The sequence below is a fragment of the Mesoplodon mirus genome (genome assembly GCF_964341445.2).
Source record: "Mesoplodon mirus genome assembly, chromosome: 9".
Classification (NCBI taxonomy): domain Eukaryota; kingdom Metazoa; phylum Chordata; class Mammalia; order Artiodactyla; family Ziphiidae; genus Mesoplodon; species Mesoplodon mirus.
Genome location: NC_138985.1, coordinates 109,011,208 through 109,035,066, shown reverse-complemented (window position 1 = coordinate 109,035,066; position 23,859 = coordinate 109,011,208). Strand labels below are relative to the sequence as shown.

The 23,859-nt window shown below is 52.9% G+C and overlaps 2 protein-coding genes across 4 annotated transcripts in view; both read right to left on the bottom strand.

Moving 5' to 3' along the window:
• The window catches only part of ZNF775 (zinc finger protein 775), a 180,727-nt gene extending 177,727 nt beyond the window's left edge, over positions 1 to 3,000 (bottom strand). For 2 of the 3 annotated variants that reach the window (XR_014294953.1, XM_082632000.1), the window contains exon 1: positions 2,925 to 3,000. The gene's annotated coding sequence lies outside the window, so the exon portion shown is untranslated. Of the gene's footprint in view, positions 1 to 2,489; positions 2,517 to 2,924 lie in introns of those variants that run through there. The other variant, XM_082632001.1, reaches the window with a different exon arrangement.
• A 3,563-nt stretch (positions 3,001 to 6,563) lies between these two features.
• On the bottom strand, positions 6,564 to 12,010 carry REPIN1 (replication initiator 1). The gene is made up of 3 exons (XM_082631983.1): positions 11,609 to 12,010; positions 10,752 to 10,937; positions 6,564 to 9,346 (listed from the first exon to the last, which is right to left on the bottom strand). The coding sequence occupies exons 2-3, from the start codon at positions 10,894 to 10,896 to the stop codon at positions 7,632 to 7,634; spliced, it is 1,860 nt and encodes a 619-aa protein (XP_082488109.1). The 5' UTR covers positions 10,897 to 10,937; positions 11,609 to 12,010; the 3' UTR covers positions 6,564 to 7,631.
• Between the last annotated feature and the right edge of the window lie 11,849 nt (positions 12,011 to 23,859).

Here is a 23,859-nt window from a genome sequence, read left to right as displayed (position 1 = left end):
GACTCCCAGAACAATCCCCGAGCCCCTCCAGGGCCCCCCCCCATCCTTCTCTACCATCAACCTCCCTGCTCCTCCCTCATTCCTCTCCGACTTCCCGGATCTACTCACCACCGGATCAGGTGTCCCCATGCACCCTCACTGTCACCTCTTCCAAGCACTCTGCCCGTCCTCCCCCTTCTCCCCATCCCCCCCTTCCTACTCCAGCATCTTCAGACCTCAGCCTCCCAAACACTGTGGGGTCCTCAGTCCCAGGAGAGGGGACAGCGGTGGGGAGGAAGAGGGCGGGGCAGGCCATCGTCCCGCAGAAAGACCACACGTAGCAGAAGGTGCCCAGGACAGGGAGGCCAGAGACCTTGGGAGCGGGTTTGCTTCTGGTTAGTCATGTGACCCTGGGCCAGCCACCTTCCTTCCCTAGGCCTCAGTTTCCCCATCTGCAAATGGAAATAATGCTTGGTCCTCTGTATAGAACTGTTATATCAAGCGGTGGGAGGGAAACATTGCAAAAGGGCTCTGGAGAATGTTCACAAAGGTGCAAGATGAATTCTTGTTAGGTCACTGCATTGCCATCACCCCCTCCCCACTACCCAGTTGTCAGAACTGATAGGAAGAGCCCAGTTCAGTGACTTCAGTTTGCTTCCACCAGCATTCCCTGGGGACCAGGTCCAGGGCCGGTGAGGGCAGCCAGGGCAGCTGCCTTATCCCATCATGCCCGCCCATCTCCCAGAGGTCCCGGATTCAACCCCATGCCAGTCCCCAAGGCACCTCCTTCCAGGACCCCTGCCCCACCTGTCCTGCCCAGCATGCACACCTTTGCTGGGACTGTCACTCCCCCACGCCCCCGCTCCCAGGCCTGTCCCCCACCCATGGCATCCCCATCCCCCGTCTTTGCTCACCCGCCTCCCTTTAGAGGATACAACGTCACCCACATTCTTCTGCCCCAAATCTAAGGCTCAGGAACCTGCCAGGGCCTGGGGACCCCCATTACCTGATCGAAGGCAAGGGATGAAGCCAACTGCTAACAACACTTGGGACAGATGTCACAGTTTGATTTATAAACACTTTTTCACCCTTGCTGCATTCAAAGGAGCTTGGCAAGGATAAGGAGTGTTTCTCCCTTTTTGGATGAGGAAAGCAAGTCCCAGAGGGGACACTCCCTGCCTCAGAGAAAGTTAGAACTCAGGTCTCCTGCCCACCTGGCCCACTCTCCCCTGCAGGCCACCCCCATCCTAGGAAACCTTAGATTCCTCAGCTTAACCCTCACCAGGGGAGCAGGTGCCTGGACCAGCTCTGCACTCGGCCCTGGGCATCCTTTGCCCCTCCAGGTGGGACTCACCAGGCCTCTCAAAACTGCCACCACCTTTCACTACCGCAGAGCACAGCCCTCACAATCCACAGGTCACTAAATCATACCAGTGCTGTTTTAATACTTCCAGCATCTGCCACCGCTGCTGCCTTAGCTCAGGCCTCAGCACTGCTCACCTGGAGACTGCTATCATAGCTCATCTTGCCCCTCCAATCCACCCACCACCCAGACTCAAAGCAATTTTCCTAAAATTACAATTTAGACATGTTACTACTTCGCTTAAAACACTTCAGTGGGTCCCCAGCACTTTCAGGTACTGCTAAAAATTTCTTGGCAAGCCCATTTAAAATCTGGCCTCTGCTCACCTCTCACTGTACCACCAACCTACCCCATTGTCCCCAGATGCAACTCCCTGACCTTGCCGTGTCTAGGGACACCTGTGATCAGTCTTGGAATACCCTTGCCCAGCTCTTCTCTGCCCAGCCCAGATCCAGGATCACTTTCACCAGGAAGCCTTTGTGGATACACCAGGCTCAGTTAGGGGCCCTTCTCTGTTTAACCTGTGCACCCACCCAACCCAGTACCATCTACATAGTATAATAATAATTTGTTTCCACAAGAAGACTGTAAACATCTTAACACAGGGAGTGTTTCTCTCTCCCCAACACCCAGCACAAGGTCCAGTATGCTGTAAACCATTAATAAAAATTTTAACAAAGGAACATTTAGATAAAAGAAATGTTAAGTCCAAAACAGATTAGAAGCATAGAATCATGGAACCTTAGCATTGAAAGGAGACTAATACCCTCTAATATTTTCATTTTACAGATAAACACCTGGACCCAAAATGCACACCTAATAGTGGAGCCTGGACATAGCCGGCCTCGCGTCGGGGCTTTGACCACACCCCACCCCAGGTCTGGTGGACCAAGACACACACCAGGCTCCATCCTCCCAAAGGGCTGGAGTGGGCAGCATCTCTATACCCTCCACCTTCACGAGGGAAGAAACCCCCAGCGCCTACCCCCAGCTCCACTGAGATCTTGGCTCCTATGCCTGTCTTCCTAGAATGGAGGCTTCGGGGAGAACCCTACACACACACCTCCACTTTCTGTGGTGCTTCCCTCTCATTGTTCTCGCCCCCGATCCTCAGGCCCACTCATTTAATCATTTATGAAGCACCTACTATGTGTCACTCTGCGGCGAGCACTGGGGTTCCCGCCCTGCAGGAACTCGATCTTTGGGGGAGGCTGACACCGCTCCCGAATATCGGGACAGGCTCTGGCAGAGCGCGCCCGGAGGAGCCGGGGCGCAGTCCCCGCGCTCACCTCCGCGCCTCTCCCGCTCTCACGCCCCCCTCCAGCTCTGAGCCGGCCTGCAGCCCCTTCCCACGCACGACCCGGGCCCCTTTCCCCGTGAGCTGTGCGGGGGTGGGTAAAGTTCGGGGCTGAGAACGCGGGGGGCTCGGGGGACCCCGAGGCCGCCTCCAGCCGGAGTCTGGGTGGAGACAGCGCGGGACGAGCGGGGCCGGACGCTGGCCCCGCGGCACGGTCCGTCCCTCCGCACGCCCCTCCCCGCCCGGATTCAGAGGGACTCGGAGGGAGGGGACGGGAATAAATACCTTTGACTTTGTGGCTAAGGTTAACGGGAACTGCCACCCCGGGGCGACTTGGGCACTGAGCTCCCCGGCCCCGCCAGTACCGGGGCAGGCGGGGCGGGCACGCGCCCCTGATTGGCTGGCGGGCCTGGCCGTCCCCGGGGCCGCCCCGCCACCTGATTGGCTGCACCTCTCAGATGACCAGCTCAGCCCTATCGGAGAAGCCTTCGGGGCGGCTCCTTTGTTCTCAGGAGCCAATGGCCTGCGTGGGCGGGCTGACCTTGCCTCCCGAGGGGCCAGCCGCGGCCCCGTCAGGCATTAAAGCGTTGGCCGTGGGGCGCTGGGCCCGGTCTCCCAGGGGAGGAGGGGCGGGGGCAAGTCCGGAGGGCTGGTGACCCGACGGCGCGGCAGCACCCTCTCCTCTCCGTGGAGCTCTCCCTCCCCGTCAAGGCCGCGCAGACGCGCGCTCTGAAACCGATCCAGTCGCTCGGCAACTCTCCGTCCGACGCCTGCGACGCGCCCGCACCGCCCTTGGTGCCGGGATCCGGGGGAACAAGACGCACGAACCCCGATCCGACGATCACACTCGAGTGTGCATGTGACATGGTTGTGGCACTTGGCACTACGGCACACCAGGTGTTAGAGTGAGATGTGCGAGTCTCGTGCGACGGCAGAGAAATCGCCCTCCGCACTCACGCGGCCCTAGGCACGTCGTAGCCGCGTGATAAATGAACCTGGGGTCTCCAGGAGAGACTTAGACATCATTAAATCCAACCCCTCCCTTTTTCTTGAGGAAAGAGCGACCAACGTTCCTAGGTCGAGTGTTACTGCTGATTTAGAGGCAGGGTCCAGACGGCCAAGGAGGGTTTTCTGTTCCCAGAGACCGTCAGGAAAGAGAATTTTCACATCTACTCACCCAGATCGGGAGGAAATGCTCCTTTATGTCAATAAAATTCCTCACACTGCTACCTCAAAGGGGGCCGGCCAGCCAGGGCAACTCCCACTGGCAGATTGTCCCCGGAGCTGCCCCAAAACCGCCTCTGGGACAGGAGGTTGATATCAAGAGAAGCTGGCCTCACTCTGAGACTTGCTACAAACCTTACTGTTAAGCCTATGGACCTTATTCTAATCAGTCAGCAGCTGCCTACTAAGCGTTTGCCATGGGCCCAGCTGCCGTTAAGCCTCATAACACACCAGAAACGGGGGACCCAATTCTATCAGTTTTGCCACAATCTTCTTGTGCAGTTTTCACAAAAGATACTTTCTGTCCCTGGACTTTGACTTATTCATCTGTAAGAGTTAATAATTTTCTAGTTACAGTCGGCCTTCCGTATCCACAGGTTCCACGTCTGTGATTTCAATCAACAGCAGACTGAAAATATTCAGGGGTTGGGGGGGGAAACTCCAGAAAGTTCCAAAAAACCAAAATTTGAATTTTCCCAGGCACAGGGAACTATGTACATAGCATTTACACTGTATTAAGTATTATAAATAATCTAGAGGTGATTTCAAGTATACAAGAGGACATGAGTATGTAGGTTATATGCAAGTACAATGCCATTTTATATATAAGGGACTCCAGAATCCAAAGATTTTGTATCCACGGGGGGGCGGGGGAGGGGAGTGCGGGGTGGGGGGCGGTTCCTGGAAACAATCCCCAGAGGATACTGAGGGACAACTGGGTTTTTGCAGGACCCTAATTGGTTCTATCCTCTACAGAAGCATTTGTAAAGTGTAAAACCCTGCCCAGAGGCCAGAAATCACTAGGCCATCAACTCTTTAAATAGAGTCTCATTCATCCTATTTTCTGAGTACCTAGCGGGAGTTCAACCAAGACTTGTGGAATTCCAGCATTGTAGTTCCGCATCTGCCACTGGCTATGAGTAGGAAAGTCATTTCCATTCTCTGGGCCTGTTTCTTCCTTCCACAGAGTGAAAGACTTCCTCCAGGTTGACCTTTCATGACCAAGGGTACTTCAAGGGTGGAAAAAATGAAGGACACCTGGGATCCTATTTCCATTAAGCGAAAAAAGGGGAGGCTGCACGTGTGCGTTTGCATATGCACGGGAAAAATGTCTGGAAGGCCACCCTCAAACTCTTTACAGGATGCAAAGAGAAAAGCCATGGGGTCGAGGGAGTGGGGGAAATAAAGATAATAATAAAAAATAATTTAATACTTTTGTGATTATAAAACAAGGAGAAACAAAAACACAAACCAAACCTAGACTCTTTAGAAGAGGGCAGTTCCCGTCAGCAAAGGGCTGACCCCTCCAACGGGGCAGTCCCTCCTTCAAGATTGCTGTCAGCATGTGCCCTGCTGAGCAAGGAATTGGGACCCACTTGGCCCCCTCAGAGACTTGGGGAGGAACCACGGGCAAGTTCACTCTGTTCTTGCTTTACCAGCCCCTTCAAGGCCACTTCCATGGCTTTCCCTGAACTTTGGTCCTCTCCTCACCATCTCTGCCCAAAAGCAGCGGGCAGCATAGCATTAGAGGACACAATGCCGGGCATTTCCTTTACAAGTAATGATTTTTCTAAAAGTCAGGAACGCTGATCAGATTCCCTCTACTTCGCCCTTCCCCTCCCCCATCCTAACCCTAGATACCTGAGGACCTGTCCCCTGTTCCCTGCCCATAATCCCCAGACATCTAGCTACTTTCCTCGTCACCCCGCAAAAAGCACTGCTCCTGTCACTTGAAGCCCTGAGCTCCCTTAGAGAGACATATTTAAGTGAGGCTTTCTGGAGACAATGCTCCCAGGCCCCGAGAGAGAGAATTTGCCATCAACTACCCAGGTTTTGAAGTGGCCTCCTAACCCCATAAAGCAACATAAAGCTCTGTCTGCTTCCATCCTACACACTTGCAACCCCAGCAAACCCTCATCCATCTCTCTCCACTCACGATTTGTGTACAGGTATAAGTCCCCCCACACTTAGGCATCTTAGGGGTAAGACCGAGTCTTATCTTTGTAAACCCCCGTTTCCATCACATCAAGCACACAGTAGACATTTAATACTTGTCTTCACCAAAGGCCGCAGTACTGCAATCACCCAATAAACACGCAGCAGCGGTCAAGAGCATGGGTTTGGGGTTGAACACACCCCGGTTTGTATTGCCTCTGGTGATCACCAGTTTTATGACCTTGAGCAAATGTTTTCATCTGTAAAAAGAGTACCTGCCAAACTTTAAATTGTTAGATAATTTAGGTAAACTTCTTTGCAAGGTGCCATCGTATTAACAAATTGTGGTTGCACCAGGCTCTGTGCTAGGTGCTGGCAATCTATGCAGAAACTACTAAGACAGACAGGAAAAGGGCCTATTGATACCTGTCAAAAATAGGCACTCAAATGCATATGAAGCAACCAGTGCAGGGAAGCGTCCATGTCTGCTACAGATATGGGAACTGTAGCAGGCCAGCCAGGGAGGCACGGCAGGACAGAATCAAGTCAGACGTTTTCTCCCTGACAACTGACACCCAGCAAGGTTGACTTGACCCCTAGAGAGGAAACCCCACTTGCTGAGTGTGCCTGACCCCACCCCGGGGAAGTACGGGCGGGGTGCAGAGAAGCTTGACAGGCCGGCCACTGGGCCTGTCACCCACCCCAACGCCCAACCCCTCCAACTCCACAGCTCCCCAGGACAAAGGAACACTTCTCAGCCACCGGTTCTAAAACCAGATCTTTATTCTCTAGTTTGAAAAGGAGGATAAGTGGTTGTGTTTAGTTCCAGAGAACAAGGCCCAACAGTAGAAATTACAGGGGAGCAGACTTCATTCATTATAAGGAAGAATTTCTAACAATCAGAACTATCCTACAATAGAACCAGGGCCTGGGGGGGTGGGGGGAAACTCCCTGTCACCTAAGTATTCAAGCAGAGGCTGGGCATCCAGACGCTAGAAATGCTAAGGGGAAACTCACCCCCATTTCCCATCAGCTGGCCCTCCGTTATCAATGGGGCAGTCCTCCCCACTACATGCTGAGTTCTGAAGGGAGTGAAGGCAGGCTGCGGTGTCCAGACAAAAGCCCTGACGCACGGTGGCTGACAGCCAGGGGATGCCCTAAGCGCTGGGAGGCTGGTGGGTAAAGCAAGTCAGACAGATGGGGAAACGCCCAGGGCGGGGGACGGGATCTTCTGGGAGGAAGGTGAGCCGAGCACTAGCAGTAGATGGGTCTCTCCAAATCTGGGTGCCTGTGCAGGGGCAGGACGGAGGGGGTGCGGTGAGGCAGGCTGGAGCAGCTCGGCTTCGCCTCCCAGTACTGGAAAAGGCCCAGGTGCCGCCCGAGGCCGGCGGGTTCTCCCAGGTATATCCATCTGGTCCACTTTTCCTCCCGGGCGCTCATTCACTAAGGACTGAACCACACCTACTTCCAAAAAACGAGCTGAAGGAACTCATAACAAGAGACAGAGACATTAAGGCGTTAACACCAGAGGAGCGAGGTCTTCCTGTCCACTGGCGGCCCCTCCGGCCGGAGGGCTCTAAGGGGGCGGGTGGGGCTGCTATTGCTACTTTTCCGGGGCGCAGGGCAGTCAGGACTGAACCTTAGCAAACACCAGCTGGAGGCCGGGGTCCCCGCTCTGCAAGTGGACTCCCTGACTGCAGGGGTGGAGGACCCCCCTCTCTAACGGGGCACGCTCACTCCTCCTCTCCCCTCCCTCCTACAAGCAGTAGCACAGGGCACAGTATGAATGACGCCCAGGCCCGACCTCCCTCGGCCCCCGCCGCCCCTGCCCCCTCAGACATCATGCTTCTTCTGATGGGCCAGGAGCTTCTCCTCGTCGTCAAAGGTCTGGCCACAGATGGCGCAGCAGAAGGCGCCGTCCCGGATGTGGCTCTTGCGGTGGGTGATGAGGTTGGACTTCTGACTGAAGCTGCGGTCGCAGTCGGGGCAGGCGTAGGGGCGCTCGCCCGTGTGGATGCGCCGATGCGACACCAGGTTGGACTTCTGGCTGAAGGCTTTGCCGCAGTCGGGGCAGACGTAGGGCTTCTCGCCGGTGTGGATGCGCCGGTGTGCGGCCAGGTAGGGCTTGTGGCGGAAAGCTTTCCCGCAGTCCGGGCAGACGAAGGGCCGCTCCGGCGCGTGGTCGCGCCGGTGGGCGGCCAGGTGGCTCCCCTGGGAGAAGCGGCGCCCGCACTCCTCACAGGCAAAGGGCCGCTCGCCTGAGTGGACTCGGGAGTGGGCCACCAGGTGGGTCTTCTTGCCGAAGTTCTTCCCGCACTCGGCGCAGGTGAAGGGCCGCTCGCCCGTGTGCTGCCGCTGATGCGCCCGCAGGAAGCGCTCCAGCCGGAAGCTCCGCCCACAGTCCTCGCAGCTGTAGAGAGAGGGCGGGGCCTCCGCCTGGTGGCCGGGGGGCTCCCCTGGGGCCTCCAAAGGCTCCGGGGCCGGCTTCAGCGGGGGCTCCGGGGCGGGCTCTGACGAGGGCTCCGGGGGGCCGGCGGGAAGCTGGGGGCTCCCCGAGCGGGGGGCACACTGCGCAGAGCCTTCGGAGCGTTTGTGGATCTTGCTGTGCGACAGCAGGTTGGGTTTGTGGCGGAAGCGGCGGCCGCACTCGGTGCACGGGTAGGGCTTCTCGCCCGTGTGGATGCGCCGGTGCGAGGTCAGGTAGGGCTTATTGGTGAAGCGCTTCCCGCACTCAGGGCACTGGTGGGGCCTCTCGCCTGTGTGCACGCGGCGGTGGGCGATCAGGTTGGGCTTGTGGCGGAAGCGCTTCCCGCAGCAGGTACACTGGAAGGGGCGGTCGACGGCGTCTCCACCGGGCCGGGGCGCGGTCACCGCAGGACGGCCCCGAGGCCGAGGCCCGAGGGCCTTGGCCGCCGCTTCCTCCAGGGCTTCGGCCACGTGAACCCGCTTGTGAGCAACCAGCTGGTCCCACTGGGCGAAGCTGCGGCCACAGTTGCCGCATATGAAGGGCCGGGCTTCGGGCGCCGGGGGGTGGCAGCGCCGCAAATGGGCCCGCAGCTGCTTTCTCCGCCAGAAGCGTCTCTCGCAGTCGGGACAGGCGATGGGCCGCTTTGCCGCCGAGTGGGCCAGCAGGTGCAGAACCAGGGCCACCCAGCCTCGGAAGCTCTGCCCGCAGAGGTGGCAGGCAAAGCCCAGGTCTGGGGTGGCGGCGGCATGGACCTGGCAGTGCAGTGCCAAGAAAGGGGCGTGGCGGAAGCGACGGCCACACTCGGGACAGGGCAGGGGCAGCCGGGCCTGGCAGCGCCGGGCATGAAGCCAGAGGGCCACCCAGCCCGGGAAGTGCCTTCGGCAGTGGGCACAACGGTGGGCCCGACCTAGGGCCTGGCTGCCCGACTGGGCCACAGCAGTGCCTTGTGACCTCAGCCCTTGGGGCTCCTTCTCCAGAGTCTGGGGCGACTCCTGGGAGGGCCCAGAAAGGAGTCGGGGCTGGGCGGGGCCCATGGCCACAGGGCCCCTGCAGCGACGTTCCAGCATCGGTTCTTCCTCTGCTGGGGGTGGAAAGGCACAGTCACTCTACAGAGCCACACGGCCTGCCCCCAGCTCCTCCCCTGCAGACCCCAGGCCCAAGAGGAGCTCACCCCTCTCCATTCCTGGAGCCCTGGAATCTAGACTACTAGACTACTCTTCTATTTCCTTGTATTATATGATTTAAATTTTGGGCTTCCAGATACCATTTCAAGTATATCTGTCGTTAATTAAGTCCTTACTGACCCTGGAAACTACCAGAAGGAAGAACCCTGACACTCCTTGGAATCCCCCTCAGCCCGTGCCTGGCATGGAGTAGACACTCCAGTGCTGGCTGTATGAACATTCCTGCCTTAGGACGGACCAGAAAACGCAGTCACCTCTCCCTACAGTGCTTTACGCTTTTCCAAGTATTTCCCTTCTGCCCTCTCCTTGTTTCTACTATTTCCTGTTGGCATATCGGAGCTTCACAGCAACTCAGTGAGGCTGGACCAGAGATATTAAGCTCCCTGCTTCATAGGTGGAGCAACGGTGAGGCATAACAGGGTGATGGGACTTGCCCGAGGGCACAGAGTAAACCAACAGCAGAAGCAAGACTAGGGGACAAATCTTCTAAACTCCCAGGCCAGTGTTCCTTCCTCTAAACTACCTGAGTTTGTAAAGATCTCACAGAAAGAAGTTCCAGTGGCCTCTCATTTCTATGATCCTCTCCTGGGCTCTAATCTAATCCAATCTTGGGGAAGGCACTTTGGCCTCCCTAACCTCGGTCTCTCACGGGAGCAGCCTGGAGCGCCAGTGAAATCGTCCCTTTTCAGGACCAGGAGGGGAGCACCGGATGCTACTGCCGGCCCAGCATGATGCCAGGCCACTGCTGGCCCACACTGTGCCCACGTCCCCCCCTTCTGCCCCCCTCCACCCCCCCACACAATTAGGCCGTTGCAGGAAAGAGAGCGCTCTTGAACCCCAGGAGCGCCCGCAGCCTGCTGCCCTCGGGGGCGCTCCTGTCTCTGCCTCCCTCGGGTGATAGGGATTATTGGGGCAAGAAAAGGGGAGGAAGGAAGAGGCTGTAATCTCTGGCCGATACCGGTCCTGCCCCAACCCCGCCAGGGGCTGCCCCCCATTCAGCTCTTCCAGAGCCTGGGAGCGCAGATCCCTGCAGGGCGGAGTGACGGTTAGACTCCTCGGGACCTTCACTGCCTGCTCACAAGTTCCAGACACATCCTCCTCATTTCCGCAGAGCCTGTACTCCTCTCCAGCAGCACAGACATGACTCATTCCCAGCGGTCAGAATGAGCACAGGGAAGACTCCCAGGACGTGAGAGCCTGACCCCTTCCCCACAGGCGCCCTCCTTCCAACCAGGATGGGGAGGCCTGAGCACGGGGGCCATGGAATGGTTCGAGAACCCAACAAAGAAGGCCACACTCTACCCTGGAGGCTGTGGAGCTGGAGATGAGGCTTTTTCCAGCTCCTCCCGGGGATGTTCCTGCGGCTGGAGCGCCTGCTTCCGCCCACACTCTGGAAGTCCCCAGACGTCAGAGAAAACTGCAGCAGTAAAGACACCCCTACCCCCATGGCAGAGCTCAGACCTCTGAGGGCAGAGAGGCCAGCCTTACCTGTGGGGAGGGGAGAGAAAACGTACGTGAGGCTGTGAGCTCCCCTAGGGCAGTCATCTTTGTGTCCTCGCCAGCCACCCCTCCCCCACCCCTGCCCCACACCCCGCCTGGCAGAGTGACCTTAATGGATACTGGATTAATAAATGAACGTGCCCCCTGCACCAAGGAAGCACAGGGCCGCGTCTGGGGGTCACTTCCTCCACTGCTAAGGTCACAGCATGAATTGTCCAGGCGAAAAGGCCGGCCTATGGCAGGAACTCTGGAATCCCTGCTGGCTCCCCTCCCCCCACCCTCCTCCCAGCAGGAATTCCAGGTCTGTTTCCCAGGGGGCTGCGCAGGCGAGCTCTTGTGACCAGGACTCGGTGAGAATCCGCTGGCGCGTGCTGGGAGGCAAAAGGCCGTGGAGACCCCACACCCCCCCTTCTGTATTCGCGCGTGTTCCCCCCCGTCCACGTTCGCGGACACACGGCTCCGCGCTCCCCGAGGGGGCCCTTTCCGGTCCCCACGCAGAGCGCAGCTCGCGGAGCCTGTGCGCAGGTGCGCGGACTCGCCCCCCCATTCGGTCCAGCAGTGTGCCCCCCCCAAACAGCGCGCACTCGGTCACGCGCCCGGCAGGTAGTGCCGCCCCGCCACGGGCCTGCGTGGAACCCCGCGTCCTGCCCGGGTCGAACCTCTCTGGCGGGGAGCGCGGAGGCGCGTCGCGCGTCCATGAGGCCGGAAAGCCGGCGCCGGCGGCCGCGCTCCCCACCCCGCCGCGGCGACAGCAGCAGGTTCGAGTTCACCACTGCCAGGCCCGTGCCCAGCCCCCCCGCCGGTTCCCAGCGCCACGTGACTACAGGAGCTGCCGAGGGTCAGTCGCGGGCTCGGGCCGGCGGTCGCGGCCGGAGGGCGGGGCGGGCAGCGGGGCCGGGCGCGCGGGATCCCTCCCCCGCCCCCAGCGCCACCTCGCGGCCCGGGCCGGGGCCGGGGGCGGCCGCCGCGGGCCCGACTCCGTTGCCATGGCGACCACAGCCCGGATTTTCCGGGATGAGCCCGGCTCCAGTTTCCCGACCCTTTGTCCCAACGGAGGACGCACGTCCCTGGGCGACCGCGTGGTCAGCCTGCGGTCACTCGGCTAGACCCGGCTTCGCTGGCCTAAGCGCTCCTAGCTGGCCCGAGCCTTCGAGAGGGCGCCTCCCCGCCCCCGGGCCGCCCCCTCCTCTCCTCCAGCCACCTCGACCTTTGGCCGCGCCGCGGAACCTGATACTGCAGGGGCTGAGCCTGGCGGGAGGCGCGGCTGACCCGAAAGTCTGCCTTCTGGGTTGTTCAGAGCTGGAGAAAGGAAAGGCCCGATCGGGTGAACTTTGAGACGGGAATGCCCTCGCTTCCAGAAATTAGCGGAGCGCAGGCGTCCCGGCCTCCGCGGCCGCGGGGCGCGGGACCGGGGCCGGGGCGTAGGGCGGTCCTCGTCCCCGGGGCGTTTCGCTTGGAAACGCACCGCAGCCGGTTGGCGAGTGCGGAGTCAGGTGCGAGTCTTGCGTTCGTGACTCACCGGCTAGCAGGTGGCCTTGGCTTTCCGCACGAAACACTTCCTGGATTTTCCAGGCTTGTACAGTTTCACGTACTTTTTTATGTTTTTCAACACAGGCAACTTTCTAATTGTACAATTATTTTTAAAGCACAAAATCTGTTGCATTAATAGGAAATGAAATACAAAAATCTCTCATACTTTACCTCCTAGAGTCAATTACATTTAATATCTTAGTATGTATTATCGGGCTTTTTTTTTAATGCTTATCTGTGCTTGTTTGACGTTATTAGGATAATGCCTTACAAAGATGTATTCTGCCTTTTTCACTGAACAAAATTGTGAATTTTCTGACGTTTTATTAGATATTCTTTTATAACATGATTCTTAATCGCAACGTAAATGCACATAAATTTTCTACTTTTCTATATCACTGTGGATTCATAATACAGGAGCTGCCGAGGGTCGGTCGGCATATGCTTTTATTGCATATACTTGATTTAAAAATTCTGGAAGTGGGGAACTGATAGGTCAAAGGCAAAGTATATTTTTCAAATGTTTTCTAAGCTATCTTCAAGGAAAATTTATTGGTTTTCTTTTGAGAGATGCCCCTTTTTCCATATCCTTGAAAACACAGGCTATTTTTTCAAATTTAATTTCAAGTTGTTATTTCTCATTGTTTTGAATGTTGTTTCTTTAATTACTAGTTAACTGGCTTGTTTTTTCACGTAGTTATTTATTAACTGTTTGTATTTTCTCTTTTGTGAATTTGCTTTTGCCCACTTTTCTATTTGTCCATTTAAAAAAGTTGGGAAATTGACTCCTGCGTGTATATCTGAAGAAAACGAAGACATTAATTCAAAAAGATACATGCACCCCAATGTTCATAGCAGCATTATTTACAATAGTCAAGATACAGAAGCATCCTAAGTGTCCATCAGCAGACAAATGGGTAAAGAAGTGGTGGTGTACATATACAGTGGAATACTACTCAGCCATAAAAGAATGAAATGTTGCCATTTGCAACATTGTGAATGGACCTGGAGGATATTATGCTTTAGTGAAATAAATAAAACAGAGAAAGACAAATACTGTATGTTATCACTTATATGTCAAATCTAAAAAAATAAAACAAACTAGTGAATATAACAAAAAAGAAACAGACTCACAGATATAGAGAACAAACTAGTGGTTACCAGCAGGGAGAGGGAAGGAGGGAGGGCAAGATAGGAGTAGGGGGTTAAGAGGTATAAACTACAAGAGGTATAAAATAAATAAGCTACAAGGATACATTGTACAACACAGAGAATATAGCCAATATTTAATAATAACTATAAATGGAGTATAATCTATAAAAATTTTGAATCACTGTGCTGTACACTTGAAAGTAATATGATACTGTAAATAAACAGTACCTCAAAAAAAGTTAGGAAATTGGTTTTACAACATTTCACATTGTTTGGGGGCACTCCTTATACAGTAAAAAGCCTTTGTGGTTTCTGCCTTTGGTGTTACGTTTAGAGCAGCCTCACCCTCCCTCCCCAAATGAAATTTTATGTTTGTATTTTTGTCACAGAAAGTAAGTTTTAATATCTAATAGTGTAAGTACTCCCCCTGTAACACAGATTCCTTTTTTCCCCCACAACTTTCTTGGCTAAAATCACTCTTTTATTGCCTCTCACCTTCTTTTTTTTTTTTTTTTTTTTGCAGTACGCGGGCCTCTCATGGTTGTGGCCTCTCCCGTTGCGGAGCACAGGCTCTGGATGCGCAGGCTCAGTGGCCATGGCTCACGGGCCCAGCCGCTCCGTGGCATGTGGGATCTTCCCAGACCGGGGCACGAACCCGTGTCCCCTGCATCGGCAGGCGGACTCTCAACCACTGCGCCACCAGGGAAGCCCGCCTCTCACCTTCTGAGATGGCCCACACTCTGTCTGTGGAGTATATTTCTCTCTAAATAAATCCACTTCTTACCTAAAAAATAAAAATAAAAAATAAAATCACTCATTAATTTTCCAAGTGAACTTTAGAATTTCTTGTCAATATTTTAAAATGTTTCTTGTCATTACTTTAAAAATCCACTTGAAGAGATTTAAGATTCATGTCTCTCCAATTGTTCGGGTCTTATTTTACCTCTCACAGTCAAGTTTTCTTACTTGTAGATTAAATAGTATAACTTTTGTACTTTTCCTATAATAAAATTTACACATATGAAAAAAACTTTGTCAGATACTTTGTCAGAGTTTTAAGGTTCATATGGTAGACTGTATATTGTAGCATGTAGGTCAAGTTTGGTGGTTACAGAAGAATGGATTTTTCTATGAGTGCAATCAGAAGATACTCGAGTTTTTACCTAAATACTTAGTAATAATAGTTAATATTTAGGGAGTCCTTATTTTCTGTCAGACATGGTGATAAACTTTTCACATATGTATCTCATTTAATCCACTTAACAACCCTAGGAAACATACTCTTCTAGTCCTCATTTTACAAATCAAACAACTGAGACTCAGAGATGTTAAGAAATTTGCCCAACACCACACAGCTGGATCATGGCTGATAGGAACCTGGCCTCACTTTTCACCACTAAATTTGTGTGTCTGGGAAAAGCACCAAGTGCTGAGCCCAGCACAGAGTAATTGTGAAATACCTCTTAGTTCATGGGTAAATGTGGCACATCAACGCTCCTGGATATAATACATTCCGGCAAGAACCCTCCAGGGGAATTCCTTCACAGACCACAAAGTGCCTTCATCTGTCTGTCATGGTCTCTCTGAGCAGAAAGGTTCTTCCCTTAACTACTCCCCAGTCCCCAGCCCCCACTAGAAGTGTCCTCATGCCCAGTTAGGAATTATCCACCTGCTGTACTTTGCTCTTTTGGCAAAGACAAAGGACACTAAGTATAGAACGATGGGGCCTTCACTCTGCAGAGAGAAAATGCAAAGGAGTGGTGAGGGATTCCTGAGCCTTTATGCCAGTCAGAAATTCTAGGCCTTGGTATTCAGGACTTCACCCCTCAATATGCCTTAGAGAGGGATGTGGCAAGGGACGGTTCCGTGACCGGCCAAACGGTCAAATGGCCGAGCCCGATGGAGATTGCCTCAGCTTAGACGCACCTGCAAGAAAAAGATAGGGCTGTACAGGGTCAGGGGCCCACTGGACAGAGAAACTTGAGAGGGGCCCTGGGAGGGTCCCTCTTCCCCTCCAGCAGTGCCTGACCCCCCCCCACTACTGGATTAGATGGCAAAGTAGGTGGGCTTGCCAGGGGATGAGGGGAACGATGTCTCCAGAAATCCTCTGTGAAGATGTTACTGAACCAAACTTGGGTCCACTCGCCTGCTCAAAAGACCCAAACTCCCCAATGGGTTTCAGCAAAGCATTTTTTTTTTTTTTTTAATTTTGACCGCACCTCGGGGCATGTGAAACCTTCCTGGCCAGGGATCAAGCCCGTGCCCCCTGCAGTGGAAGCACAGATTCTTAAGCACCCGACTGCCAGTGAAGCATTTTTAGAGGCCAAGTGAGGGAGGGGACTTGCAGGGTGTGTGATCAGCTGTGGACAAGTCTCTGGTTGATGGTGGTTAACAGGACGGTGTCACAGGGGTTAACAGGATCAATCCTCAGGCTCCAGTAGGTCTGGGGGCTACGTGCTCATGGGCATCAAGTAGTTAAACGCTTGCATTTGGTGGGGGTTTTAGCATCTGTAAAGCAACTCAGGAAATGTGCATCAGATACTGTTATCTAGATACTTCAGGGAGAAGCTAAAGCAGAGGATGTGGGGGAGGCGTCTGTCCCGGGAAGGCCCCATAGGGTCCTGCTCGGCTCGGAAACACCCAGGTATTGGTTAGCAGCAGCTCTGTATCTTCAAGAGGGAAAACTGCATCTATCTCACAGATAGCCTGTGCCTGTCCTCCCCACAGGACCCACTCATAACACCAACAAATATGTATATATATATATTTTTACATCTTTATTGGAGTATAATTTCTTTACAATGGTGTGTTAGTTTCTGCTTTATAACAAAGTGAATCCGTTATACATATACATATGTTCCCATATCTCTTCCCTCTTGCCTCTCCCTCCCTCCCACCCTCCCTATCCCACCCCTCTAGGTGGTCACAAAGCACCGAGCTGATCTCCCTGTGCTATGTGGCTGCTTCCCACTAGCTATCTACCTTACGTAGATGTCCATGCCTCTCTCTCACTTTGTCCCAGCTTGCCCTTCCCCCTCCCCATATCCTCAAGTCCATTCTCTAGTAGGTCTATGTCTTTATTCCCGTCTTACCCCTAGGTTCTTCATGACATCTCACACCAGTCAGAATGGCCATCATCAAAAAATCTAGAAACAATAAATGCCTGAGAGGGTGTGGAGAAAAGGGAACCCTCTTGCACTGTTGGGGGAAATGTAAATTGATACAGCCACCATGGAGAACAGTATGGAGGTTCCTTAAAAAACTACAAATAGAACTACCATACGACCCAGCAATCCCACTACTAGGCATATACCCTGAGAAAACCATAATTCAAAAAGAGTCATGTACCACAATGTTCATTGCAGCTCTATTTACCAACAAGTATTTAATCAGTGCCCACCATCTGCTCCTGTGTCAGCTGCTGGGCCTGACCGCGAGCCCGACAGAAATGGTGCTGCTGTTTCTCCACAGTGTGGGAGGGTAGTGAGAGGAGGTGGTTTAGCGATGGAGGTATCTCTCGGGTTAGTACTTCATATGAAACAAAACCAAATGCTTGTTGCTAATTTCTGAATGGATGACTAGGGGAGTGAGAGAGAAGAGGAAATTTCCCTCCAGTGGGAACCGCTGTATTACTCACTCCGGCTTCAGACGGCATCCCCAAGGCGGGTTTGGAAACTCACACAGAGTAATTCCCAGCAGAGGCGGACCGTGTGGGGAGGGGGCAGGAAGCACCCGCACGCTGACCTTGGCGGGGCCACGTCTGCAGGGAGAGCCTCGCGCGGGTGCTGTCCCCCGTACGTGCTCACGCAGCCTCGACCCCGGGAGCCCTCCCAGCTGCCCACCTGGAGAGGAAGCCCGACTGTACAAGGCCGGCACCCTGGGTGAAAGGAGCCTTGCTGGGTCCTGTGGAAAGTCTTCAGGAAGAGATCAAAGTGCTCCTCCTTCTGCAGTCCCAAAAATGTCCTCAAATCCAGGAACGTGGCCTGCAGGGCCCAGGCAAGAACAGACACTGTAAAGCAGCCCTAGATGGAGATGAAATGTCATCCCCCCAACTCTGCTGCACAAGACACTTCTGTTGCGTATCTAGTTCCAGGAGTCCGTTTTTTTTTGTTTTGCTTTTTTTATAAATTTATTTATTTTATTTTTATTCATTTCTGGCTGTGTTGGGTCTTCGTTGAGGTGCGCGGGCTTCTTATTGCGGTGGCTTCTCTTGTTGTGGAGCACGGACTCTAGGTGAGCGGGCTTCAGTAGTTGTGGCTCACGGGCTCAGTAGTTGTGGCTCACGGGCTTAGCTGCTCCGCGGCATGTGGGATCTTCCTGGACCAGGGCACGAACCGTGTCCCCTGCATTGGCAGGTGGATGGATTCTTAACCACTGCCCCACCAGGGAAGCCCCCAGGAGTCCGTTTTTTTTTTTTTTTGAAAGAAAAAGAACATAGTTGGTCAAAAGGAAACCATGTTTCCTGCAGCGAGAGCCTCTCCTGCCACCTGCTGCTCCTGCCCCCGTCTGGCCGCCCGGAGCCTGGCCTCCCCAATCATTTGATCCTTTTAAACAGAGATCAGGTTGCTCACTCCACATTTTGACGACATAGCAAAGTGCTGCCACGGCCTCTAAGGTTCCACCTGGTCTGACTGCCTGCCAGCCCCTCCGCGCAGCCACAGAAGCTCCGTCCCACCGTAGGGCCTTTGGAGTTGCTGTTTCATCCGCCTGGGATGCTCTCCCTCCTGCTCTTTATAGGCGGCGCTCCTTCACTTTGTTCAGATTTGGGCTCAAGTATCCTCTCCTCAAAACATGCGCCCCGATGACCTTCTCTCTCCTCCGTACTCCCACCCAGATGAGGAGGTCCCTGTGGCCACTGGGACAAATTGCCCCAAACTCAGTGCCTTAAGACAATGCACATTTATTCTCTTATGGTTCTGGATGTCAGAAGCCCCATATCAGTTTCACTGGGTGGAAGTCAAAGTGTCAGCAAGGCCATGTTCCCCGCAGAGGCTCTAAAGGAGAACTGTTGGCCTGCCTTTTCCAGCTTCTAGAGCTGCCTTGTGTGTATTCTGTGTCTCAGGGCTCCTTCCTCCATCCTCAAAGCCAGGAGGGTAGCATCTTGCTTCAGTTATCACATCGGTCTCTGCTGTAGTCAAATCTCCCTCTGCCTTCCTCTTACGAGGACACCTCTGATTGATTACATTTAGGGGCCACCCAGATAATCCAGGATAATTGTAAGGGAAGATACAAGTTAAAACTAAGAAAAGTAAGTTTTAATTCTCCCTGGTACAAAAAGGGAAAAACTCTCCCCGCCCTCCACTAACAGCATTTTCTTTAGAAAACTTCTAATTGGAAGTTCTTTCTCTGCCCCTTTGAGGTGTATATAAATCTTTTTACAGCTCACTAAGCCTCTTGCTGGCTTTACAACCCAGGACCGTCTTTCTCGAGGACCTGGGAGCCATCTCTCCGAAATGCAAACATCAAGGGAACAGCGGCCAGTGTCCCCTGCCCGCGGGAGGTGGGAGCCTACCTCTCCAGCAGCACCGGGCTCCGGGCTGCAAACCTCCTCCCGTCACCAAGATACAAGAAGTGGATGTTTCCTTTGCATAAAGGCAATTAGCTATCACGGGTGGCCACCCAATTCCAGGCGAATTTAGGGTGAACTCTGTGTGACAAATGGTGCTGTCAAGTCTTCTTACCCGAGGACTGGCTATGCTTTCCCTGGAGAACACGTGTGCAGTGGGGTCGCACCTGCTGGGCTATAAAATAGGGTGAGGACTTCCCTGTGGCGAAGTGGTTAAGGATCCGCCTGCCAATGCAGGGGACATGGGTTCGATCCCTGGTCCGGGAAGATCCCAAATGCCACGGAGCAACTAAGCCCGTGCGCCACAACTACTGAGCCTACACTCTAGGGCCCAGGAGCCATAACTACTAAAGCCCGCGTGCCTAGAGCCCATGCTCCGCAACAAGAGAAGCCACCACGATGAGAAGCCCGTGCACCGCAACGAAGTGTAGCCCCTGCTCGCTGCAACTAGAGAAAGCCCACGCGCAACAACGAAGACCCAACACAGCCAAAAAAAAAATTAGGGTGAAATTTCTTTCTTTCTTTGCCGTCTCTTAGTGCATTGCCTGTGACGTGCATCTCTTTCTGGCACAATGCTTATCCAATAATAAAACTGTTTTCTTTCTCTTCTACCTTTGCGCAGGGCTTTTCTGGGTAGGCAGGAGATTTTCTTTTCAATTTTATTTCCCTGACATAATCGCCCCATCTCAAAATTCTTCGGTTAATCACATCTGCAGTCCTTTTTGCCATATAAGGGAACATTCACAGGTTCTAGGGATTAGGGCCTGAGCAGGGACTAAGGCCTGGACAGGGATTAGAGCCATTATTCAGCCCACCATCCTCTCCTACCCCATCACCTTTTAGCCCCCCTACTCAATTTTATTGATCTTCATAAAGATCAATATCACTTCTTATCACTTACCTGAAATTATTTGGATGTGTATTCAGTTAGATAGTTTTTTTTGTGTGTGTGTGGTATGCGGGCCTCTCACTGCTGTGGCCTCTCCCGTTGCGGAGCACAGGCTCCGGACGCGCAGGCTCAGCGGCCATGGCTCACAGGCCCAGCCGCTCCGCAGCATGTGGGATCTTCCCGGACCAGGGCACGAACCCGTGTCCCCTGCATCGGCAGGCGGACTCTCAACCACTGCGCCACCAGGGAAGCCCAGTTAGATAGTTTTTGTCTAGTTACCCAGCACAATATAAGCCACGTGAAGGCAGGGATTGAACTATCTTTTTTAACCACCGCAGAGCCAGCCCCTAGAAAGGTGCCAGCCCCTGGCAGGAACTCCATGAGTGTTTGTAGACCAAATGGAAGAGGAAATATGAGCTCTTGATCCCATGGTGAAGCGAGCTGGATTAGAGTAGCCACTCAGAGTAGCCGAAACAGCAGCCCCAGCCAATTATCAACCAGTGAACTTCAAACCTCCTCCCTTGGCTACTGCTTGTTAAGCAGGCGATGGAGTCGGACAGAGCTTTTAGTGAGACAGAAAAAAACACTTTTTCTTACAGAAAAATTCCAATCAGTATGTGAGTGAGGCAAAGAACAAGGAACCTGGGAGAAAACTTCAGTCCATTGCTCTCGCACTGGAAGGGCTCTGGTTGTAGGCAGCAGTGCCTTGAACATATTCCTTTATCTGGAACATTATTCCAGCATAACTGGAGGGCAGGAATCCTTAGGGAACCTCTGGCTCTGAGGGGGACTGACATGGCCAGTCACACGTTCAGCAGCGGAGAGGGTGCTCCATGCTCTGGAGACCACGATTACCACCAACTAGGGATTTGGTCTTAGGACCACACATTGCCAGGAGAAGCTGCCACAGATCATCTTGGTGTCTCAGCCGAGAGAGAAAGTACTCGCTTTCCCCTAGAAGTCGACATTTTTACCCTTTCAAGGTCAAATCTCATCTATGTCTTTTGTACTCCAGACTGGCATCAGGCTGTGTCTTCTTCAACTAAATTCAAAAGATGGATTTAGAGGCCAGTGTGTAGCTGTTCTTGGTTAAAAATCTACTAAAAGCCAAGCTTGATTTGGAAACACAAGACAATGCTAAACAGAATCTCTGTAAAGCCTGTGATTTAGCAGAAGCAGGTGTATTTTCAAGTGTTTTGTTTCCTGTGAGTGCCACGTGCTGCTGTTTATGAACTCCATCTGTACCTGTTTACCAGGTAACAAAAATGCTGCCTCTAACCTTAGCTCATTCCTACCCAGACTCCTCTTGAAAAAAACCACTCGAGGTAGTTGGAGGAATCAGAGTGTAAACCTGGCTTCAACTTGATGCCTTCTGATCAGCTCCAAGATAAAATCTGGGTCACAGGGCTTCCCTGGTGGTGCAGTGGTTGAGAGTCCGCCTGCCGATGCAGGGGACACGGGTTCGTGCCCCGGTCCGGGAAGATCCCACATGCCGCGGAGCGGCTGGGCCCGTGAGCCATGGCCGCTGAGCCTGCGCGTCCGGAGCCTGTGCTCCGCAACGGGAGAGGCCACAACAGTGAGAGGCCCGCATACCGAAAAAAAAAAAAAAAATCTGGGTCACAGTTAGAGTTGGTGCCTCTGGAGTTGGCCAGTGAAGTCTCTGATGTTCTCAGAACTGGTTTGCCTTCGCTGTCTTAAAACATGAGAAGAGAGTTTCCCCTTACCAGGATTTCAGGTTTATTTTGGGGGTGTTATTAGAAATTAAAACAATATAGCATGTTTAACTGCTGCACAGTAACATTCCATTAAGTTACTACATCCAACAAATAATATACCAAGTAGAATTCATTTTAAAAAAGAACACTTGAAGGGCCTCCCTGGTGGCGCAGTGGTTGAGAGTCCGCCTGCCGATGCAGGGGATGCGGGTTCGTTCCCCGGTCTGGGAGGATCCCATATGCCGCGGAGCGGCTGGGCCCGTGAGCCATGGCCGCTGAGCCTGCGCGTCCAGAGCCTGTGCTCCGCAACGGGAAAGGCCACAACAGTGAGAGGCCCGCATACGGAAAAAAAAAAAAAAAAAAAAAAAAGAACACTTGAAAAGTATTTAATTTCAGGGATTCCCTGGCGGTTCAGTGGTTAGGGCTCCGCGCTTCCACTGCCAGGGGCCCAGGTTCAATCTGTGGTCGGGGGAACTAAGATCCCACAAGCCACGCGGTGTGGCCAAAGACAAACAAACAAACAAACAAAAACTGTTTAATTTCATAGTATCTAAACTACCCTATGTGCCTTCCACTGGCTTAGATGCGGCTTATTATCCCTGCTGTGCGCTGGTTTACGGTCATAACAAACATCCATGTGATATATGAATACAAAACCACTGCAACAAATTGGCATGATTTATGGGTCAGATGGAGTTAAGAGAAGTTCTTAGGATTAAATCAGGGACCAAAAAGTGATGATAGGGCTTCCCTGGTGGCGCAGTGGCTGGGAGTCTGCCTGCCGATGCAGGGGACACGGGTTCGTGCCCCGGTCCGGGAAGATCCCACATGCCTCGGAGCGGCTGGGCCCGTGAGCCATGGACGCTGAGCCTGTGAGTCCGGAGCCTGTGCTCCGCAGCGGGAGAGGCCACAACAGTGAGAGGTCCGCGTACCACACACACACACACACACAAAAAGTGATGATAGGCTACCGCAAGTATGTAAGGAAAATAGTTCCACAGCCTTGTTATTTAAAAAAATAGGGAATTGTTAAGGGCAAAGACCTAGCTTGTGCTCACCATCGCCATCTAGTGGTAGATCATGGAGTGACGTCTAAGGGGCTCCTTGGCATCTGTTGGACATTCAGCTTGATATTTGCCTTCTGACCACTTCGATTTAGGAAAATATTTTGCACTCAGGAAGCGTCTTTTTAAATGTATTTGATAAAGGTGCAAGTTCCTTTCGTTAGTTTGCTGAATTTCCTTTAAAGACTCATCATAATGGTATGTTACATTAATGGTAAAGTGCATCCACTGATTAAAATCCAAGTTTCATTTCCGGCCACATTAAAACGTTAAAAACGGCATCCTGATTTCTTATCCTTTCCTTGGAGCTAAATAAGATTCATATGTTTATTCTCAAGAAGGCAATTTTTAGTTTTTCAGCTTAGCACTAGCCATCCTAGCTTTGTCCTTTTGATCACTAAGCACCTGATTATCGTGTCACAGACAAAAACTTGCTTCTTCAAATAATCAGGTTGAGTGCATAGCACCAAGTCTTAGGACTTGGACTCTGCTGGAGACCAGAGGCTTTGCTCTGTAAAAATGGAATCAGGTGAGGGCAATGGACCAAATGAGAGCAGAAGGGCAAAGTCAAAGTCCCTGTGCTAATGATGGCTCTCAGCCCCCTGACCCCACCTGGCACCCAGAACACAACCAGCCTAGCACTACTCACAAGCAAAAGCTCTCAGGACTCTTGGAAACATTGGACGGCTACAAAGAAAAGACCTATGGGTAATACCAACACTGGAGATCATTCAAACAATAACAAAAAATCAGGCTTACTACCTGATCCCCCTACAGTGCAGCCCGCCAGTTGACAGGGCCCCAGACTTTCCACAAAACTTTCAACTGGGCATTTGAGGAACGCTTCCAACCCGAAAGACCAAAACCATGAACTGAAATAAGGAGCAGATAGAACTTTTTAAAAGAAATCCCATAATTACAGCATGGTATTGTTAAATAGGAAAGAGGTTTTTTTTGTTTTTTTTGTTTGTTTTTTTTTTTGCGGTACGCGGGC